The sequence below is a fragment of the Callorhinus ursinus genome, unplaced genomic scaffold (assembly GCF_003265705.2).
Source record: "Callorhinus ursinus isolate GAN/ISIS: 27379988/994484 unplaced genomic scaffold, GSC_fseal_2.0 scaffold29, whole genome shotgun sequence".
NCBI lineage: Eukaryota > Metazoa > Chordata > Mammalia > Carnivora > Otariidae > Callorhinus > Callorhinus ursinus.
The window spans coordinates 10269667-10293444 of NW_027397091.1; the positions used below are offsets into that span (position 1 = coordinate 10269667).

At 42.9% G+C, this 23778-nt stretch overlaps 1 protein-coding gene across 2 annotated transcripts in view; it reads left to right on the forward strand.

Annotated features, from left to right (window-relative positions):
• Positions 1-23778, forward strand: part of SPTLC3 (serine palmitoyltransferase long chain base subunit 3) — a 154481-nt gene that overhangs the window by 111099 nt on the left and 19604 nt on the right. For both annotated transcript variants that reach the window (XM_025876925.2, XM_073878414.1), the window contains exon 9: positions 6787-6913. In XM_025876925.2, the coding sequence (XP_025732710.1) occupies positions 6787-6913 (127 nt within the window). The remainder of the gene's footprint in view (positions 1-6786; positions 6914-23778) is intronic.

The window sequence follows — 23778 nt, forward strand, 5'->3', positions numbered from 1 at the left end:
TGCTTAGGGTCCTACAAAATTTAGCTAAATCTGGTGAAAGGTTAAATGTTCCCTTCCCCAACTGTGGAAGCAGAGGGATCAGAGGGTCTCAAATTCAGGAGGTCCCTTATCCAGGCTACATTGCTTTGTGAGCTTGTGGTTTTGTGATTACTTTAGCAGCAGTTCTGAGCTACAAAATTTTTAACCAAGCGTAACTCTGTTTCCTGAACCAAGGGCACCTGAATAAACTGAAGTGAGCAGATCCTTGAAATGTTGTCAAATTTGGTAGATGTCACATTTTCCCCTTGGAGTTCCTTCATCAGATACCCACTTTAAACAAAAGCGCGTGACTGGCCTGAAGTTAGGACCAGCTCACTCTGGTTTCTCTTACTCTCTGTCCTCAAGCCAGTGGGACTATTTTAAAAGTGTCTTGTCTATGTAACTTGTATTCATTTGGGATAGATACTGGGAAATCATGGAAAGTTATTATTTACATTAGTCGCAATGCAGAAAAATGTGTAGATCTGTTCATTTCCTTGCTCTTTAAAATATTCATTCTCTGCATGCTTGGATCCGGAGAACTGCATCATCCCTGCCCCCCACCTCCTGCTCCCTTTCCAGAGCCTCTGTCATTCTCCAACCCCTCCATACTACACTGCAGTCTCTGAATTTACCACTAGATGGCAGCAAGAATTAGAGCGTCTTTGGCAGAGGTCCCTTAGCCTATTCTGAGACTTAACTGCCCTAAAACAAGATGCAAAGCCTAGAAAACACAGGGCAGTTTTCAAGACGTGGAGGGTGAGCAAGAGACTGGAGGCCACTTGTGAAAAGCGTTTATATGCGTCGTTCCCTGATGATTTCAAAATCAGTCAAATACACACCTGTCTGGAATGGTTTTGATGAGTCTGTGGCAAACCCAGATAAACTGGTTTCCTTCCAACCTGAGAAGCCCAAGAGTTAATGGAATTTTTGCATCTGCTCGTCTGTACCTTCAATTTTTTAAGTTATGTTAATTTTAAATTATGTGTAGTTTCCCTTTAAATCATAGTTTTTATTCCCCTGGATTTTGAATTATTTTTGCAAAAAATTTTCACTTAGAGTTTGTTTTAAACTATGTTTTTTAACTAAAAGGACAGAGGATTGGACAAATGCTAACAGTTTTAATTTGAAAGAAATCTTTATATTTAGCTATTAAATAATTAGAGTAAAGTTTTTATAGAGTTTCATCATATTTTTTCCTGGATATTTTGGAGTGTATACCTCAATTGGGGGGCTGGGGGGGAGTAACAGCAAAACATCCAGGATTCTAACAGTGGGTACAAAAGCAACAAAATGAACCATAAAAATGTTAAAGCACACTCACTAGGACTTTACATTTTTCTGAAACCCTAATAATTTCAATTTTACTATGTTCATGGGGATCTTTCTTGAGATTTGAAAATAATTACTTGGGTCAAAAAATCTAGACAAAGATAAAACTGTCTGGCTCTCTTTTTAAATGTCAATGTTAGGGTTAGTAATAGAGGGACTATATTCCTAGTAACCGTTTCTAGGAGGCTCTAGAAGTCTTTCTGGAGCTGGTCAAGGTCAGGAACGTGTACATTAGCGACCAGATCTCTCACGAAAGCAAAAGTGTTTGAAAACAAACAAGGGGAGAAAAAATTGATTTGCTAAGATAGTACCACAGAGAGTAGAGATTTTGTCTTGGCCTCAGGCTGGCTGTCACAGAATGTCCGATAAATTCATCTCTGCTTGTTGGAATTTACTGCCCCAGCCTCAACCTTCTCTCCCCTCCTTAGGGAAACTGACAAAATGGTCTCTCCAGAGCCAGCAAGATTTTGCTATTTTATTCACTTTGAGTTTGGAGCTACTGTAGATGATCTGTGAACAACCCAACTTGGAACATTCTGTCTATTCAAGACCTTTGAGGTGAAATGTCAGAGATAATTACTTGTCTCCTCCTCTTGGAGTTCCATGCCATGAATGGCTTCTTTGAAGGATACCTGAGCTGATGAAACTAGGTTTATGTTTATTTTTTACTTTGTATCAGTCCAGTTGCTGAGAAGGTGTGGTCAACACTAAAGACCCTGCTTTGGGGAGTCCAAGTCTTTCTCCGGCATGTGTCCTGAGTACCCTTGTATGTCTGCTCTTAACCACTGGCTTTCATAGCCTCCTCAGGCTGAGCAGAGACCTGCAAATGAGTGAAGCAAAGGTAGCCTTCATGACTGACAGGTCGCAGGGCTGGAATTCCGGAGGAGGGAAGTCAGACAGGGCGGCCAAGTTTGGGGTAAGCATTAGCTCCAGAAGCCTGGGTGCCAGACAAAGGCAGGCCCCTGGCAGGAGCCAGCTCTGCCCTGTGTGCTCAGCCCCGGGCTGCATTTAACAGCCCTTTGAAGTAAATGGGGGTCACGGTATGAACACCAAGATGTTTATTCTAAGAGCCTCCTGTCTGATTTCCTCAGCAAACCACCCTTGCCCTTGAACTCCAGCCCTATGGGTAGAGAAAATAATCAGGGTTTTGAACTTACAAATGGACTTGGAAACCTTGGTATGAGGAGACATCTAACCCACTCTGAAGGAAGACATAACCCAGACTTTCCTCGAAGAGACCAAAGCCAACTCCTAATTCATGGCTCCCGGTGCCCAATGGCAGAATGCGAGGAGGGAATCAGAAACAGGGCATCAAGACCTTCCTTGATGCTCTGCAGAAGTTACCTAAGGAGTCCCACTTTCTGAAGCACGCAAGAAAATTAGATACGTCCACGAACTCAGACCCTCAGAGGAAGGGGACCCAGTCTAAAAGAAATAAGATTGTGGGCAACATAGTCTTAACGTTAAAAGGGAATGATAACTGCACTGATGAGGCATTTATTCAAACTAAGAATGCACACAACCTTGGCTTTATGAAATTTCCCAATTTGGAAAGGAAAATTATGGGTTGGGGACATTGACAAGAACCCTTGAGGAACCCAAAGAAGCTTTGTTTGGTTTCTTTGTCTGATCTTCGCCACTGATGCCCAAGACTAAGAGAATAGTTCTATACTTGTTCCTGAGAATGCAGCTTAGTAGTTCCCTATATACTTCGGGGACCCTCACCATCCTTCCTCAGTCTCTAAAACCCTTCTGCTTTTCTTTAGATCACCAGTATTTATCAGGCCCCTGCTGGGTACCCACCACTGTGGATTTTAGAGTGTGTAATGCCATCCCTGCTCTCAAGGGGGTCTCACTCACTTTGGAGAAGTAAGAGCAATAGCCCCAAAGCATTTTGAGACTGATGCAATTCAGTCTGTAGTTTAGTACTGTTAACAATTGAGTATATTGGGGATTCACCCCTCCTCCCCCCGCCAAAATAATGAGCAATCTGTGAACTAAGGAAAGCACCACAAGTGAAGTGGAAATGAAGGAGTTCGGCTCTGGGCTAGCCTGCCCGCCTCACCACATGGCAAGCCAGCTCTCTGGTCTGGAGTAGAATTATATATAGTGTGATGCTAAGGGTAGGGACTCCAGAGTCATGCTCTTTGGGTCCAAATCCTTATTATCCAATCATGTTTTGGTTGGATAATTTTCTGATCTGTTCTGTGACTCAGTCATCCCAACTACAAAAGGGAGATAAAAATAGTACCTACCTCAGAGTGATTGGGAAGGTAAAATAAGTTAATCCATGTAAAGTTCTTAAAATGGAGCCTCAAGTGGCCAAGGAATATCAACTGTGGTGTTAACTTCGAGCCCTATTATGTTTTTGGGGCCATGCCAACTGTCATCAAGTCCGGGTACTCTTTTCTTTAAAATGCTTCTCTCTTCGGGCACCTGGGTGGTTCAGATGGTTAAGCGTCTGCCTTCGGCTCAGGTCATGCTCCCAGCATCCTGGGATCGAGTCCCGCATCAGGCTCTCCGCTCCTTGGGAGCCTGCTTCTCCCTCTGCCTCTCTCTCTCTCTCTGTCTCTCATGAATAAATAAATAAAATTTTTAAAATAAAATAAAATAAAATAAAATCCTTCTCTTTTCTTTTATTTCCCCTCCTACCTTTACGACCCCAGTAAGGATGGAGGAAGAGCTGGGCTGAAAACTTTTGGTTTGCCCCCTGGGGGTACCAATGTGTAGTTCCCTAACCTTAGAACATCACTCTCTGCCAAATGAGGAGGCTGGGATAGAGACACTTGGAGGAGTTTTTGTATTTTGGTCCTAACCCATGCTCCCAGCTCTGAGAATCTCCGAATTGACAATCCATTAACAATGACTGCCAATCTCATTGGGTGTTCACTATATACCAGACACTTTTCTAGACTATATATATATATACATATATATATATATATTAACTCATTGAATTTTCATAACGACCCTGAAGTTAGTATTACCATTATCTCATCTTTCAGAGAAGAAAAGTAGAGCACAGAGAGGTTTAGTAACTTGTCAGTGGTCACATATCAGTAAGTGGGAGAACCAGGATTTGAACCCAAGCAGTCCGGTTCCAGAGCTTGTCCTGTATATTCTCGGTCACACTTCCCTTCCTGGGGATAATCTTGTCTTGGAAGCAATAGTTTCTCCCTCTGCTCCCAACTGACACCTCTATTCTTTGATGATAAGATGCTGTCCTCATTCCTAATCTTAGCACAGGTCCATGCCTCCACCTTCCTCTGCATCTGCCCAAATCCACCCATCCTTCAAGGCCAGATCACCTCCTTGAAACAGCCCTTTTCCAGCCCCGGTCCACATTAGCCCCCATTATACTGTTGCCTGTGTCCTACCCACTCTCTCCCACTTGGCTTCCCCAGCATTGTCAGGAGGTACCAACTCCCAACAAACAAAGAAAACCCTTGTTGCTGCTCATGGAGCAGCCCTGAACACAGAGCTGTGAACAGCCTGGCTGCAGCTACTCTGGAAAATGCCTCTCTCTCTTTAGATGCTCCTCCCTCCCCCATCCTCCAGAGTGAACTTTCCAAATACTGTGTGGCCAGTGCCTTAAGTCAGGCCATCATCATGCACATACTCTTCCAATATAGCGAAAACCTACCCAACTACTTGTATGAGATTCACTAAACAAAAGAATAGATAGAAACTTAATTTTAATTCTAATGTAAGTGGATGACGGCTGCCAGGGACTAGCCTTTCCATCCTCCTTCTCTTCATAGACTTCCACATTAGAACGGAGCCTGGAGCAAGTCCTTGCACGAACATGCTGGGAGGAAAAATGAAAGCCGGGAAGAAGGCCCAGGAGGAGGGAGAGAAGAGAAAAAGGAAAGGATAAGGAAGGGAAGGAGGGGAGGGGAAGGGAAGGAAAGGGGAAGGGAACAGGAAATACTTAGGAATGGAGAGAAAAAAGGATTTAAATGAAGAATTTGAAACACAAGAGGGAAAGAAGAAATCAGAGTAGAAGAAAAGAAAGAAATGAAGAGTATGAAATGAAGGACAATAGGGAGAAAGGAAATTGGGGAAGAAGGATGCATGGAAGGGGGAATTTAGAATGAAGGTCACATTGAAGGAGGCAGGAGGGACAGAATGGAGCTGCCAGGTCCCGCCACGGGCCAGGTAGATGCATCACATCACCAACCACCTGTGAGACAGGCCTTTCACTTTACTGAGGAAGATGAGCTAAGAATGTTTAAAATGCTTGTGAACAACTATGCCATCCATTCCCCAAGAGACAAGGAAAAGTGAAGGGTGGGCACAGTCCCAAGCTTGAAGGTAGCCAATGAAGGGGGTTTAGGAGGAGATGGGCCTACCCAAAGCCTCCCAATCACCTTTACTATGGAATGATCGGAGAAGACACCTCAGTGGGATTCTAAATTGTCTCCTCATTCTTGAAGAAAAGGTGGCTGATCCTTTATAGACTCACTGCTAATTCAGAGAGCTATCATTAGCCCATTAGCTTTTCTGCAGAGCATCCTGAGGGTCCCAAGCCATGAGCCAAAACACGGGGGCCAATAGATGGTCTGGTCAGCCAATAGATGGCTGAGCACCTCCAGTGCAGCCCTCCCCACTGTGGCATTGGGTTATTAGAATGTCTTAAGGCTTTCAGCGGGCTTACCTGGCACCTTATATTTGGCCTTGGGAATCAGGCATACAAATGAAGAATCATTCCTACCACTGAAGACCAGCAGACTGCAGTGAGTCAGCACCCCAAATAGTGCTGCACAAAAGTTCCAATAGTTCGCTACTGTCCAAGTCATAACCAAAGTTTATCAGGTCCTAACCTATACTTTGGTTTAATTTCCCACCTCTCCCTTCTGCCACTCCCTACCCCCACCCCAAGTTTTCTTTTCCTCCTTATCTGTCTTCATTCTTCAAGAGAATTCCACTTCCTCACTGAAGCCTTCCCTGTCTGCTCACTAGGAATACCCCTCTTTCCTCTGCAGTCTTATAGCCCTTTTGCATATACTGGTCTGCGTAAACTGTTACTTTTCCTCGCATTACTTTTCCATAGGCACAATCTAATGTTATATTCTCAAGGGCAAGAACTACATCCTGTATTCCTGGATACTCCTAAATACTAAGCCAATGATTGTGCATGCTAAGTATTCAACAAACGTTTGGGAAATCATTTTTCCGTCATACATATGGTTTTGCCTTACAGGCCTCAACTCCAAATTCTCAGCATCCCACTTTTCTATACCTTGTAGGTTTTTAAGGGAGAGACTAAGAAGAAGAGATAGAAAAAATAAACAGTTTGGGGATGCCCCTTGAAAATCAGACCACATTCGAGAATCAAATGTGCTATGGTGGCTGGAGAGGGGACTAAATTGGTAATTCTCACCACCAACACTAAGACTTATTTGCTTTCTTTTATGGTTTCCTCTTTTATTAAAGGACCTTGTGGATTATTTAAGAGTTCATTCACATAGTGCTGTTTATGCTACATCCATGAGCCCTCCAGTAGCTGAGCAAATCATCAGATCAATGAAATTTATCATGGGACTGGATGGTACCACGCAAGGTAAGAGGGTCTGCAGGGGGACAACTCCCATAAATCCTTTCTTAGACTTCTCTCTACCTTCCTTCTGCCTCATCAATCTGCCACCTTCTCAGATACACACCTTTGTCTTAATATAACCCAATTTGTACATCAATTTGTACAAACCCAATTTGTACATGATATATAATCATACAGAGTACAAAAATGTACTAAAAGTGCTGCCAACACACAACACAAAGAAATGCTTTTCTTTAAAGCAAAGAAAAATTTCTAATTCACCTCTTAATGTGATCAGCAAATCTGGATAATTTTGTATAATCAGTTGTGTTAAAATGAAGCAAATAGTTGTATGTGTTTGCTGTGCTTGCTTGGGACCATCACTTGTGTTTCCCTGGGAACAAACCAGGGGTTGGGGAGGGATTGGCCACCACTGCCCATTTGAGGATATGTGGACAAAACACACCCAATAACTTTCCATTTTCACTTCCTTTTTTTTTTTTTTACATTGGTGTGCTACTTTGCTCAACCCAGATGAGCTTAATCTTTTTGAAAAATTGTTTCAGCAAAGCCTTTTGGAACTAGTCTCCTATCTTTTAGATATAGTTTATAGGGCTTCTACTACATATCACAGTGGGGATACAATGATGAATAAGGCAGTCCTTGCCTCCAGGCAATCTCGTGAGTGCATTCATGGAAGTAGTAAATTCTCCTAGCCCCAGGACTGGTCACTGGGCCATGGAATCCATGTGTTCCACCTCACCTCCCAACTAGTGAGAAGCCCTCCACTTTTTACTGCCATCTTCCAAGCCTACTATTTCAGTAGAAGCATGGGGAGATCCATTTCCCAATTTTATTAAAGCAGCAGAATACTTTACTCACATATAAATTTTACCCAGAACTCTACTATATAAGACAGATTAGAACAAGCCTGGGCTGGATGAAGTAGTGTGTACACCTACCCCTGTATTGACAGCCCCTCAAGCCTTTCTCCTGAGTCCTAGTGCCCCCCAGGACACTGGTTTGAAAACCCCTGAGACAGACCTTTTCTGTTCACTAAAGCAGGAAAATGGCTTGCAGAGTGATTTTTTTCCTCCATGTAAAACGCAGTAATTGATGGTTCTCCAAAGTCTCTTCCAACCTTGTCTTTGGAGTTTTATGATTCTGTCCCTTGTTGAATAGTCTGTGTGAAAAGGAAATAAAAATCCAATCTAGGAAGGCCATGTGGTGCAATGGTTAAGGGCAGAAACTGAAAGTAAACTGGAATCCTGTTTACTAGCTCTGTGACCATAGGCAAGTGATTTAACTTGTCTGGTCAACTCTGAGCAAGTGACTTCTCGGTGCTTCGGTTCATCCAGCTATAAAATGAGGAAAATAATATTGATGAGCTCATGCTTTTGTGAGAATTAGGTAAATTAAGATACATAAAAACTTAAAATTATGTCTGAAAACAATTATTTAGTAAGCATCATATAATTGCTTGCTACCGTTGTTTGCTACTATTATTGAGGTGCTTAGTTCTCAGATGAGAAGTATTTGGACCACAACTCCGGGATGCTGTAGGAAAGAGTCTCATAATGGAAGTGAGGTAAGACTAATGTCTTCCAAGGCCCTGGATTAGTCAGGATAAGCAAAGTTATGCCACCATAAAAAATAAACCCTGAAACTCTCTATGGCTTAACAGAACCAAGTTTTATTTCTTGCCCACACCAAGTCTAATACAAATCAGATAACTCTTTACACAGCTGTCCTCCATAGGAGCAGTGATTCAGGCTACTTTAGATTCCACGATCCCTGTGGCAGAGAACAGGGGAACATCAGCCTGGGAGTGACACTTACCACCTTGCTTATAATCCTTTGGCCAAAACTAGGCATATGACCACACCCAAATTTGTGGGAGAAGGAGTTGGTAAATTAAAGGATATGGATAAGCAAATATCTTTCAAACTTTTAAAACTGAAGCTAGAAATAGAGCTGTATCTGTGCCCACATGAACTGTCTGGTTGTATGAAAATGTATGAAAAAGACTGGTCTTGAACCACTGGCTTATCACAAAGCCATTATTGATGATCTTCTTGAAATTCACTCATTTCTTTTTTTTTTTAAGATTTTATTTATTTATTTGAGAGAGAGAGCATGAGCAGCAGGAGGGGCAGAGGGAGAAGCAGATGCCCCCACTGAGCAAGGAGCCCCACTCAGGGCTTCATCCCATAACCTTGGGACCATGACCAGACCGAAGGCAGGCGCTTAACCGACTGAGCCACCCAGGCACCCCAAACTTCATGCATTTCTTTTTTTTATTATCATGTTCAGTTAGCTACTATCATTAGTTTTTGATGTAGTGTTCAATGGTTCATTAGTTGCATATAACACCCAGTGCTCATCACAACACATGCCCTCCTTAATACCCATCACCTGGCAACCCCATCCCCTAACCCCCTCCCCTCTGAAACCCTCAGTTTGTTTCCCAGAGTCCAGAGTCTCTCATGGTTTGTCCCCCTCTCTGATTTCTTCCCATTCAGTTTTCCCTCCCTTCCCCTATGGTCCTCCATGCTATTCCTTATGTTCTACATATGAGTGAAACCATATAATTGTCTTTCTCTGGTTGACTTATTTCACTTAGCATAATCCCCTCCAGTTCCACCCATGTCGAAGCAAATGGTGGGTATTCATCCTTTCTGATGGCTGAGTAATATTCCATCGTATATATAAACCACATCTTCATTCATTCATCTGTTGAAGGACATCTTGGCTCTTTCCACAGTTTGGCTATTGTGGACATTGCTGCTATGAACATTGGGGTGCATGTACCCCTTCTTTTCACTACATCTATATCTTTGGTGTAAATACCTAGTAGTACAATTGCTGGGTCATAGGGTAGCTCTATTTCTAACGTCTTGAGGAATCTCCATACTGTTTTCCAAAGTACCAGCTTGCATTCCCACCAACAGTGTAAGAGGGTTCCCCTTTCTCCACATCCTCACCAACACTTGTTGTTTCCTGCCTTGTTAATTTCTGCCATTCTAACTGGTGTAAGGTGGTATCTCATTGTGCCTCGTGCATTTCTTAATGGAAAACAATTATTTGAGATTTAAGCTAAAATGCAAGTTATATGAATTGTCCTACAATGACAGAATTATCCTTTGGTCTTATTTTTAAAGATGAATAACTACGAAAGTTACCTGAAAATTAGCCTATGTCTCAATAAGGATCACTAATTTCTTAAGCCCTTTAGTGTATATGCTATCAGAAGCAGTTGATTTACATGTAGCCAACCTGACAATCATTCCCTTCCCACCTCTGGATTGATTTCCTGCTTCATCACAGACAGAACCCACTCCGCTTATCTGATCACAGCTGAAGATCTGCAGAAAAGTCACATTGAAAGATATGATCATTTATTCTTTGATAGTCATCTATCATCAATTTTTCTTCCTTTGAGGTGGGAGGTATCTCCCCTGGTTCTCTCTATAAGGCCTTATAATTAAAGAATTATTTGCTTATTATTTTTTTACCTCCCAGTTGAAGTTTCTCACTTTACTCCTCTTACCACCTTAATAGGGAAAAGAAAAAAATAAAGAACAGAGAAGGCAATGTGTGAAGTCTGTTTTCTTAGAGCCAAGATGGAAGAACCCAAGGGGAAAAAATAGGACAATTTCTTTTCAAACGGGTGAAGATAGGAAAGTAGTAGAAAAGAAAACTGACAGAATCATCCACTAAGTTTCAGATGGTTCTGTCTAACACATCTTTTGAAGAATTCAAAAACACCAGTGAATGTTCATGTTGGCCTCATTTATGACAATGCCTGCTTTAAATAAAATGAACAAGACAGGTTGAGAATATTGCATTAACTCACCCCTCTCTGCTGAGATATACGGACTTTTGGGGTAAAGCTCCCCGGAGCTCAAAGGGATGCACTATGTCATTCCAGAGCTGCCTTACAGGGTCTGAGAAAGAGAGCACGGCTCCAAGCCTTCATCTTTGGCCCACTCCACTGCAACTGTGATTGGAGTCTTTCAAGGCTTTGTTTTGGGTTGAGTTTGGGGAGCAGTTGGCCAGATCTGTCCCTTGATGAATATCTTCACTTTAATCTGCAATGCAAAGCCATAGGCTTCAAAGAAAGGCAAGCTACAAGAATAAGGTCAGTGTTCCTTTGAAGCCAAGGTTCAAAGATGAAATAGCAGTCTCAATGAAATGACAACGTTTATGAACAAACAGCCACCTTCACTCTGCAGCCAGGCTGCTCATGGAGTTCACGCACACAGGCTGAGGAGCTGCAGGCCGTGCATGCATTCCACATACTTCAAGGCCCTTTTAATCCCTGGCCTGTCACATCGTGCAGCACAATGAGCCCAAGGTGGAGATTTGGTTTCTCCATCCTCATGGTTGTTGGGTGATCCATAAGCCAAATCAGTGCTGTAAGCCCCTTAAGGGCAAGAAATGTGTCTCGAATTAATCTGGTGTTCCTCTGAGTGTCAAACCCAGTGCTCGGTTTAATAAATACATCATGATTCAACTTCCATCTCGCTGGCCTACTCAATTTCAGGTCAGTGTTTCTGCTAAACAAGTTCAAGGGGATGTTCCTCTCAGAGGACTGGAGGTCAGGAATGCGTTCCACACCTGTGTGGCAGCTACAGGGATCACTTAGTACTGGGGACCCTCTGTAACTGACATCACTTTTGAAGAGGCCCAGGAAGATTGCAGCCTCACCTCCACTTGGCAGAAACAGCCACAGGAGGCTGAGTCCCAAACCATAACAACTCCCCTAAGGAAAGCACCGGCAACAGGTGTCTTATTATTATTTAAATCTTGGATGCATGTTTTTCAATGTATCCTTCAATATTCTTTTTGAACTGCCAGTTTTGGCCTTCCTTCCCCACTTCCCCTTCTGCACTCCAGGGAGAAAATAGAGGATGTATCTCACGGAGGATTAAGGGTGCATGCTCTGCAGCCAGATGGCATGGGGCCCGGTCCCCAACTGCCCTCACTCCATGACAGGCAAGCTGCTTACCCTCACTTAGCCTCCGTCCCTTAATTTTAATTGGGCTTGTCCATAGGAGTAAATGACGTGGTACAGATAACGGACTTAGTGCAACACTTGATAAATAGGAAATACTCAATAAAAGCTAACAGTTACTATTATTAGTATTATTTTAATTCATCTGCTTTCTGCTCTTCTCCAGATTGTCAAGTTTTTACTCATCCTAGAACTCTGTCTTTCTCTCAGACCTCCACCGGCTCCATAAGCAAATCCCAAAGCACATCCTTTGCCATAAGTCCAGAATCTGGTCCCTTCTTGCCAGGCCCGCCTCTACCTCTGTCAGCTCCCACCTGGATTACTGGAGTAGCCTCCTAGATATTCTCTCTACTTCTGCTCTTATCTTTTGTAAGACTTGTTTTCTATATAGAAGCCAAAGTAATCTTTTTTAAAAAAATGTAACTCAGAATACCCCCCATGCAGAACTTTTCACTGCTCTCCATCTTACTGAGTGTGAAGTTCAGACTGTGGCCTTCAAGGCTTCTCATGATAAGGTCTTCCATTTTCCCACCATCTTTTCCTCACTTGGTCCACTCCAAGCAGCTGGCCTCCTTGCTCTTCCTAGAATGCAGAGAATAACTTCTGCAGGGACACTGGGCCCTTGCCCGGTCTCCCTACACCAGCATCTCTGACCAATACTTGTGTGGCCCTATCCCTCACATCCCTAACATCTTTGCCTAACATCAACCTATTAGGGAAGTGACCTTATCCTAAACTACGCTCTCTCCTTGTCTCTCTGATTCTCCTTACCTCACTCTTGGCTTCATGGCATTTGTGAGCACCTGACAAATAACATAGGCATCGCCCTGTTTTTTGTTTTGCCTCCCTAGAATGTAAACTCCAGGTGAACAAGCATTTTTGTCTGTTTTATTCATTACACTGAGGACAGTGCCGGGCAATTCATTACAGGTTCTCACAGGCTTCCACAAATGTTTGTGGAAAAACAGAATCCTCTCTTTCCCTCTTAGCTCAACAAATAAATGACCCTTGTCTCCTTCACATCTCCGTGCTTGATTCTCTCCCTTCCCACCTGCTACAGCCATTGCCCTTTTTCTGAGTGATGAACTGTTCACTTCCTTCATCTCAAAAAGCTTTCCCTTACCCCTTCTTCCTCTTCAGCCAGCCAGTGAGTTGCGTCCCTTCCATGGCTGCAAATCTTCCTGACACTGGGGCCTTTGCTGCCTGCTTCCCCTCCCCCTCCCCACTCAGCATTCAAGAACTTGAGCTTGTCCTTAGCCCATTTCCATGGCCATTGCCCCTGGAAGGTCATTGCTGTATACCCATGCCACTGGCCCTTCTCCGTACAGATTTGACTGACATCTCCACCTCTTCCTCTCTTCCAAGTCTTCTCTTAATTGTGGAGATGCTCTTTTTTTCTGGTTCTTTTTTTTTTTTCTATCTGTTCTTCCTCCTGGTTTCTGTGAGGTATGTGCCCCTGTCTACATTTGCCAGAATTCCATCCTCTGTTCTCTTTAGATTTCCCTCTGCACAAGCACACGCCTCCCCCCACACACACACCCCTTATCCTTTCCCTTATGTGGAGACATGGGTCTCAGATATGAACCTGTATCAGAATCACCATGGGGGATGGTAAGAACAGATTGCTGACAGCTTCTGGCTCAGAAATGCTTATTGCATGTCTCGTAAGCTCCCAGGCGATGCTGCTGCTGCTGCCCCAGGGACCAGACTTTGAGAATCACAGCTGTATGATGATCTGTAGTCAGTTCAGGTTCTCCTTCCCATCAGGTTGTCCCATCACTCCATGAGACATGAAATGATGACTGGGAACACGTGGGCAATTTCAGACATCAGTGGCATTATAATTAGCATATAAATGTAAGAGCAAAACTAAACATAGACATAGGGCAAGAATCCCAAGAAAGGGGCTGACTGTGAGCAAACTCAATGCTGAGATGGCCAATATTAAGTATTCAGAGATTCTGCTCGATCCTTTGGAGGAAAAGATGGCCCAGAACAGATACATTATCAGCATCTGTAATATGGCCAATGCATAATTGGGACTTAGCACCTTTATTTTTAATTCAGCTTGGAAAATATGTATCAGAGACCTACTAGGTGTCAGGCACTGTGCTTACTACTGGGAACATGATGGTCTCCATTCATAAGAAATCCACAGCCCACAAGGGCCTGATAGCCAAGAGCTCTGCACCCTCACAAAATACCTATGCTCACAACAGCCTCTCCCTTCAACCTGCCCTTCTGTATAACTTTTTGAAGTACAGAAAGTCATTAGGAGTTCATGATCACAGTACTGATTATATTATTTGATTTGATAGCAGACGTCTGACACAGAGACTGCCATTTCTCTAAAAACCTGTGTCTCTTGCTTGGGATGGACCAAGTATAATAATTACTTCAGTTCTTTAGGGCATCTTCAATAGGTGAACTCCATTCGGTGAGAAAGGAGATCCCCAGTGGGCAACTGCTAAGTTTAAATTAAATTATGAAGAAGGAAGTTTAATAAGTTAAAATAAATTACAACAAAGTCTTTCACATTCATAACTTGGGAGGAATGGCTTTTCCTATCGCTCTGTGAGGTCTGCTTGACTTTGCACTATAATTATCAGTTTCCTATTGGCTACTTATTTTCCTGCTGTGATTGTTACAACTTTGATGACATGGTGTTGAAATGACATTGGCACTTTTCTAAGAAAAGTTGGTCTGCTCAACCTGATACATCTATTGAATATCAGATACTAAGATTTTGTAATACTTTCAATTTCACATCAGGATGAAAAAGTGACTGCATTTTATGAAACATTTGCCTCCTTGCCAGGATGCAATCTACAGACCCATTTATTTGAATATCTAAGTTTAATCTGGACATGTAATATTTTTAATTTCTTGTGTAACATCAATTTTTTTAGATATAAAACTTAACCAGAGACAGGAATAGTTTTGGAACAATTCTAGCTATATTTAACAGCTCAGTACTTACATTTGAATGACTCCACTAGCTAACTCATTTCTTATTTCACCAAAATGGCTTTAGGAAAAATCATCGTATCTGTGATTTAACCATCCTTTCTCCCTGCTGTTACTTCAGTGCTAGGCTGTTGGGATGAACACCAACTTTTTTTTTTTATCACAATACCTCTTTTTTTGCTATCATATGCAGGGAAATATTCAATGTTTATAATTGAGTGGCCAGGAGTATCCCTAGAAATGAAAACAGTAGTGAGAATGTACTTACAAGAGAAAATAAATACAGAATTCCAATTCCTAATGTATAATATCCAATTTCGGTAGCCTAAAATTCATCACTCTTAATAAAATCTCCCGGGCTTATACAATAAAGTTAAGAAAAATGAAATTCCCTATTTTTTGTCAAAGTCACACTTCTCCCTCTTTGCCCTTTAACAGGGAGTTTCTGAGTAGCAGGGGGGCACATGTCTGGATATTATATCGGTAGAGGAAAAAACTAAAGGTAAAATTAAGATGAAATAATGAATTGTGTTCTTCCTGGAAATAAGGCAATTCACTACATAGGATCCTCAAAGCTATGGGAATTTGACAGGATGGAAAAACAATAGGGTGTTTTGTATTATTAATTTGATATTTTCTGAAGGTAGTATGCAGAGATTATTGCTACAAGAGGACAACACAAATAGCCACAGTATTACTAGGATCCTTCTTCAGTCGTCTTAGATATTACCGATCAAACTTAGATATTATCCAGATAATTGCCTCAATTCTCTACTTTCAATATGAAGAGAAGGCTTAACAAGCCTAACAGAGCCTGGAAATTTTGGTTTTGGTGAACTTGAGCAATAAGGCTAAGGGAGGATGCAGAAATTGAGTCTGCAAATGAAAGCTAAGTACCCCCAGCCATTGTGCCAATACAAGGAATTCTTCCTCAAGCTGTCTTCCTTTGCCCATTGGCAAATCAAAACCTTGATGGGCCCAGGATCTGAGGAGGAAGTATTAAATAGACACACTCCCCAACAGAGGGCCTCCTCACACTAAATCTTCCTGAGATTTTATTTCCTGCTTGACTTGGGAAGTATTCAAAACATTCCATCTGTGGAGAAGTCCTACCTGGGCCCCAGAACTCTGTTTGCACATCCCATGCTGCCTTTGGCAGGGTTGGGGAATGAAGGCTCTCAGCTAATGGGATTGCTCTCCTTTTTCCCTCTGAGTATCAATCAGCCTCTGGGATGGAAAGTTTCTCCATTCCTGAAATGAGGAGGTGATGTCTTTTAAATCTACATTTGGTCATATTACAGTGTCACTATTCTATGGTGACATTGCCTATTCTAAAATTAAAACTGAGTATTCTGTCCCTTCGTTGCAAAATCTCTGGTTCTAATCACTGAGAATATCTGAGGGGCTAAAGATGACTGGTTTCTATGCAAAAAGGAGAAATTAATGGAAAGGGGGCATATATTGTTCGTTGAACAAGTTTAGATCACGTTTAAAATCACCAGATAAGTAAAAAATTGGCACTGATAAAATTTTTCTTAGCCTCACAGACAAAGAGAGAATCTATCTTCAAATTGAAAGAAAACAATTGGGACTTTCTCTGATTCCCCAGAGGCTTGCAACCTTTCCTCATTTTGATCCCTTGACCACCGCATAAGACCTTCCTTGCTCCTGACCCCAGACACAAATGCCTTGTGCTTTCTGCCACTCCTCTCATCTCTCAGAACAGGCTCAGAACCAAACTCAGGGCCCAGATGAGATTTGGACTCAGGACATCTTGGAATGGGAGTTCATGATGGAACGACCTTTCTAACTCCTGCCACCAACCCTAACCACCCTTTTCTAAGATATCACCCTCTTCTTTGTGGGCTATGCTCTCTACTTCCCTGTTCTGCACAATTTTTCTTCATAGTACTTATCAGCACCTGCTACTTCCTTGGTTATTGTCTGTCTCCCTCAGGAGAATACAAATGCCGTGAGGACAGGGATACTGTCCCCAACCCCAAGCAAGAAATGTTGACAGAATGAATGACCCCGTTCAGTGTAATCTTTGGCCATATCCCACCAACTATTCACCAGGCATTGGTACCTCCCTTATCTATGCCCATGATATCTCCTCTATCTAGAAGGCCTTCATCTCTCCCCACAACCCATTTATACCTATTTTTTTAAGATTGTATTTATTTATTTGAGAGAGAGCAAGCATGAGTGGGGAGAGGGGCAGGCGGAGAAGGGAAAATGGAGAAAGGGAGAGAGAGAGTGCCAAGCAGACTCCCTGCTAAGTGAGGAGCCCAATGTGGGGCTTGATCCCAGGACCCTGAGATCACGACAGGAGCCCAAGTCAGATGCTTAACTGACTGAGCCACCCAGGTGCCCCCCACTTATACCCAGTCTTTATCTCCTAACCCCTATTTGACCTTCTAAGCCCTATCTCAATGACGGCATTCAGAAAATATTGCTTCCCTCCTCCATCTCCTGCAATGTTTCCCTACTGTGTTAGCCACACACCCCCAACCCCGCCTTCCAAATAGTTAGCGTTTGGTTAATTAATTGTGTCTTAAGCATCAAATATGTAAATGAATGAATACTCAGTGACTAGATTTGGGGCTAAACAGATTTCCAGGACAAAGCTTAGAACCTAATCACCACCTATAAACAATTATGGTTTCTTTAGAGATCACTTATAGAATTATTTTGGTTCAAATACTGGAGTTAGAATCACTTCCTCGATAGACACATGTATGGGCCAAAATCTAGGGTTCCTTTTCTATTCTTTTGATAAATGAATGGTTTTATATTATCACATATATTAAGGCTCTGTCTAGACACCATCTAATACAGAGGTGAGTAAGCTGGGTAATTCAAGCCAATGCTACCCAAATAGCAGAAACAAAAATAGAGTTTTTCCTTTAATTATCCGAGCAGTTAGCTGAATCCCTTACTTAACGTTTCCTATGGAGACATCCAAAGCTCAAAAGTGCATGTGACTTTTTTATACACAGTAATCAGCAAGGACTGGCCAGCTAATCCTCTCTGTCCGAGGCAAAGTACATATCTAAAATAGAGGAGAATAGGTTGATTCTTAGGCATCCAAAATGGCATTTTCCACTGAGTATGCCGAAGCGGGGGTGGGGGGGGTGGGGGGTGGAATGCTCCTTCTCTCCCCTCCTCCATCTTAATGATGGTTTGCACTTAGGATCTTTTTCAGTCAAGAAACTTCATGTTTTCATGACATTACTTGGTGTCTAGTAATGAGAGGTTGAGAAACTAAAATTCTCACACAAAAATTATAGTTTCCCTTTATACCATTTAGCCAATGAAAAATAGAAGGGCATTAGGATTTTCAACCCTTAAAAGTGTTCATGAGATACACAGTCTTATAAGGCTGGTATTAGTTACGGTAATTTGTTGCTGTAACAGATAAACTCCAATATATTAGTGACTTAACACAATAAAAAATTTATTTTTTTGGTCATACAAAGTCCAAAATGGGTGTTCCTATTGCATAGGTAGTTCTCTTCCAGGAATCCAACCTCCTTGCATCTTGTAGCTTCTCCAGCTTCAACATATGGCTTCCAAGCTTGCCACTGAAGGGGTAGGGAGCAGAGGGGATGGTGTATGCAATGTTTTCATGGGCCGTAACTGGAAAGGCACATTTCATTTCTGCCCACATTCTATTGGCCATGACTCAGCCACATGACCTTGCCTGACCACAGAGGAGCCAGGGAAATTAAATAACTGTCTGCCTAGAAGGAAATGGGTTCAGTGAATAGCTAGTCAGGCTTTGCCACAGTACTTAAACTCAGTCCAGGACATTCTTTTTCCCAGACTTTTGATGGATGTATACTGTAGGAAGACATTGTATATTTTAGACAGTTTCCCAATCTTTCCCTATTGACTGAGTAAATAAACTCTTGACCTGGAATGGAATAAAAGTAGCTAAGAAAACAAGAAAAACAAAGTCCAAAGGACTGAAGATGAATCTCTTTTCCTTTTATAGAGACTCTCAGGGCTCCTAGTCTGGATTTTACAACAACCATCCCTGCTTCTTTTGCACAGAACCTAGTCCCAGGCCACAGCAGGTATTAAGATCATTATCATTACTTTGTTGCTAAAATTCCCAGTACTGTACACTTTTTGGAGGTAGAAAATGGACCCTGGGCATAATGTTTCCCCAGAAGACATTAAAATGATATGAAATTGGGACAGTTCTGGAAGTCAGGCCAAAACAGGGAAGAACGTATATTTTGGAAATAGTAACATACTCTCAGAGAAGTAGGACTGTTTTTTTTGGAGGGGGAAATGTGATGGGACAAAACATAGAACATTGCAATTTAAAACATGCGATTTATAAACACGCACATTTAGGCTAGTTATCTGAAATGGAGGGGTTCATTTTGAACCACCCCAAACCTCACACTCAGACCATTATGGTCTTTGGGGATCATGGACTTAAAGGAGGCTAAGAGACTTGAAGAAGGATTGAACCTTTGATGTTCATCACACCAGCATCCAGCAGGTGACTAGTCAAGGTGACTCATCACTCTGCACCAGATAAAGAAATAAAACTAGAATTCATGTCAAGATTGAGTTCATGTGAAGATATGATTCTGCCCCACATTGCTTGAAGCATTTCATCTACTTTGAGAAGCACTGTTTTTTCTGTTATATCTACATGGGCAAGCTCACTCCAGGTTGTTCATGCTGTCCTCTATTTGAGATTTGCAAAACAAATTTTTTGAAGGCTTAACCTGTTTTTTAATTTAGTTATTAAGAGAAAGAGTGGAATACAATGGCAAGGTCTTTCAAGGAACATCATTAATTTATGAATCTCCATCGTTTTCCTTTTTTTTTCACCCTCGGGAGAGAAAACCTAAGGATAAAAGAAAAAAAAGAGTGAGGCTTAAAATATAATACACTCGAACTGGAAAATACGAGCATGCCTCATCTTTAAATCATTTTGTATGGATTATTTCATTCATCCTGGTCATTTGTGAACTTTTATCATGAGATTGGCAGGTGAGGTGTTGACCCTGCTTCTAACCCGACATGGACTTGGAGAAAGTGGCACCAGCGCCTTCCAGCTGTGACCTTGGACCTTTGCTCTGGGTCCTGGAACAGGGCATGCATATTTTTACACTTGAGTTTGATAGGTTTAAAAATGGGAGTGACTAACTGGGAAGATTTAGCGCTTGGCGGGGGGGGGGAAGCGGGAGGAGTACGCTGGGTGACAGCAGTTTGCTCTCCAGTCAAATTTTCTCACTTTCTTACTGTTTATATTTGACATGAGATACAGTCACAAACTTCCCTCGGAAGCTGTTGCTTTTCTTCAGTGCTGTGTGGGAGCTGCAGACTATCCCAATCCGTCCACATCACCAAGCTTTTCTGAGACTGTCCTTGCTCATTTACTCTTCACCAGGAATTCTGTGTCTTCCCCAAAGGGAGGAAGAGGCAGTGAACACCAAAATAGCACCCAAAAAAACAAAAGAAACTAATAATGAGACATGCGATTTTAAAAGGTCTCACGTTTCTTAGCACCTACCTGGGCAGAGAGCGGATCCAAGATCAGCTTCCTACAGTTTCTTTTCTCCCCTCAAACCCAGGAACATGCTGTTCTGTTCGGCCCCTTGGAAGCCCCTCAGTGAATGTGAGCGGGGTCTGTGGAGAACCCCACCTGAATCGGGCCCTCCAAGGGCCCAGGCATTGCTGAGGGAGGCGTTAGCTGCTGCTTCCTGAAGATATGTGCTTGGTTACCCACTGGGGACCAGACAGAGGCAGAGAAAGAGGCTCGGGGCTTTCTGCGCTTTCTAAAGGTTTCAGGCCACTGGCATTTCAGCAACAGCTAATACAAAACAGATGGCCGGGTGCTATGCTCTGCTGGCTTTCAACTGAGGGGCTGCCTCCCTCGTGATTAATCACCTGTGTTGCGGGGGCGGGGTGTAGAAAGTCCTACCTGAACTTTTTTTGTATGTGTGGACCACAGGTTGGGTTGACCAGCCAAATGACAGGCATTGACTCTCTGCCCTATTGATGCTTCTGTGCACATAGGACAGCTTGGGTTTATCCCATAAACACAGAAATAGCCGGCAAACTGAATCCCGGCGAGGAGGGGAGGCTTGTCGGGTTGTGGGTCGCCAGAACTTCCATCCCTTCATTTATTTCACCTTGAGAGTTAGGCAAGGGTGGAGGTTTAGGGCAGCTCCGTAAATTCTGCACTTGCTTTGAGGCCTTACAAAATTTCCCTAGCAGGAGTGTAAAGAGGATCTGTTTGTCTTTTAGATGGTACTGGGGCAAAAGGTTAGTGTGGCCACTTCCTTCCACCCGCCCTACTAACAAGATATCCTTTTACACCATGAGTTGCTACAGAAGCTTCCTCTTGGCTTTTGGCTCCTCTGTGTGGATGGATGCTGAGATGGGGGAGTCTGTGATGGAACACACGTGGGATTCCATGTTGGCTCAGCACAACCGGAGAAGGAAAGAACGCGATTCCAGCTGTAGCGTCTCAGAGGGTGAAGGGACGCCACTGTTCCGCATTGATCTGTGCTTCTCCCCATCACTGGTTCATGTTCAACTAAGCAGCAAAAACCCCAAACGCCATGGGTGCCATGCCCCAGCCCCACTCTTGACTGGATAAGTTGTGGAGAAAACCAGCTACCCTACTGGCCACAGCTGGGGAGGCTTAAGCAGGTGGATTTGTGCCTGGAGAAGCCCAGCGTGTGCTCTGGGCTAGAGAGAACGACTGTATTAGTTTTCTATTTCTGCATAACAAATCACCACAAATTTAGTAGCTTAAAACAACTTCATTTATTATCTCACGGTCTCCTTGGGTCAGGAGTCTGGGCACAGTTTGTTCTCTGCTCAAGGCCAAATCAAGGTGTCTGTGGCTGGCCTCTCTTCTGGAGCTCAGGCTCCTCTTCCAGCTCACGTGTTTGTGGCAGAATCCAGTTTTGGGGGTGCTAGAGTGAGGTCCCCATTTCCTTGCCAGCTGTGAGCTGGGCCCTCTCCGCTCCTAGAGACCTCCTGAACTCCTTATCACGTAGCCCCTCCGCCTCAAAGCCAGCAATGGAGAATCTCCCTCGCCTCAGATCCGCCTCTCTTCTTGAATCTCTTTCTTCGGGGAGAGCCCAGTCCCTTCTAAAGGCTCACCTGTCCAGGTCTTAAGTACTGGTTAATGTCCCTAAAATTTATTTTACTCTTCTAAAATAGGAGGACTGAATATAGTTAGATTTCCAGTGACCATACGCTTCAACTTGAATACTGAAAATGAAAATTATTCCGGTGAACACTTAATTCTGGTGGATAAGAAGCTGTTGGAAGACATGTCCAGACACCAAAATATCCCACAAAAAATACAACAAACAAACAAAAAACTGAGAAGGGCACAGGAACAGCCAGATTGGGTGCAGGTGCCACAGGCTACCTTCACTGAGTTCAGGGGCACAGCCCTACAGCGCAGATCCAAGTCAGTCTGTCTGCTCTTTGGTTCAAATGAATAGTTTTCAACATTTTTGAACTATAGAATTTTTTTTTCAAATGAAATGTATATGGAAGTCCATTTTATAAGCTATTTCTAGTTTTTAAATTTTACAATGCTCATATAGGGCTTATCGTGTGCCAGGCGCTATTCTAAGTGCTAAAAATTTAATCCACAGAGCAGAATGTAATGGATGTTATTATTATTACATTGTTGTTATTCCCATGTTATAGGTGAAGATCCTAAGTTACAGAAAGATGAAGTGCCTTGCTCGAAATGGTAGAGCTGATTTTGGACCCAGGAAATTGGGCTCAGAGTCCTTGAGTACTTGGCCTTGATGCTATTGTTGTAGCCGGGGCAGGGCAGTCTGATCTGCCTTCTGCTGAGCCTTCCCTCAATTCCTCCCCACACCCCCTGTCTGAGGCTTCTCCAGTGCACCCTCAGCAGACACTTTGAAAGCCAGAGGTTTGAATCACGTCGGTAGCTGCCTCAGTGGGACTTGCTGGTGGCCACTTTAACTTGCATCATTTCTCAGAGACCTTTCAGGGGACCCCATTAACCCAGTTGCTCAGCCCAGGACCTGCCTCCTTTGCCTTCCTGCCACAGATCAGAACAGTTGCCGCCTCCTTTGCCTTCCTGCCACAGATCAGAACAGTTGCTGACACACACCTCCTCACCCACTTCAGACCTTTGCTGCCACTCTGGCTTCCTACTTGTCTTGCTATACACCATGAGCTTCCTCTTCCCAAACCCCCTCAGAACATGACATGTCCTGTTCGTGATGCTGCCATGGCTCCCTATTACCCACCCAAACCTTCCAAATCCTAGGGTGCCAATTCACAGCTGTCAGTGGTCTGACTTCACTGATCTTTCTCACAACTGTGATACAAACATTATGGCAAGTGAGTTACCCATTTTCCATGTGCCCCCCCACCTCCAAACTTAAATGCACATGATGTTAACTTACCCCCTCTAGCTCTTTGTTCCAAAATCCCAGAGCATTTCTTCCATAGAGCATTCCAATAGGTGGGGAAGTTATTGTTATCATCCCTATTTAATAGATCAGTAAATGAAGGCTCAGAGATGATGAGTCACTTGCTCATCTTCATTAAAAAAAAAAAAAAAAAAGGAAAGGGCAGGTGGAACCTTATGTACAGATCTGTTGCCGGAGTACAGAATATTCTGGAATGAAATTGATCTCTGGTGTCTTCAGTTAGGATCAGCATTAGTATCTTTGTAGAACCATCACCCACAATAGAAGTTATGCCTTCAAGCAATGATTCTTAACTGGTGCACAACACAGTTATACCAGTAGTCTGTCTGGAGCAGAATCTCTATTGGGGGGGGGAGCTTTATTGTATGTATTCTAGAAAAACAAATATTCCCGGAAGACTCTGGTGTGTTCCTCTGCTTAAGAATCATTGGTGTGTTCCT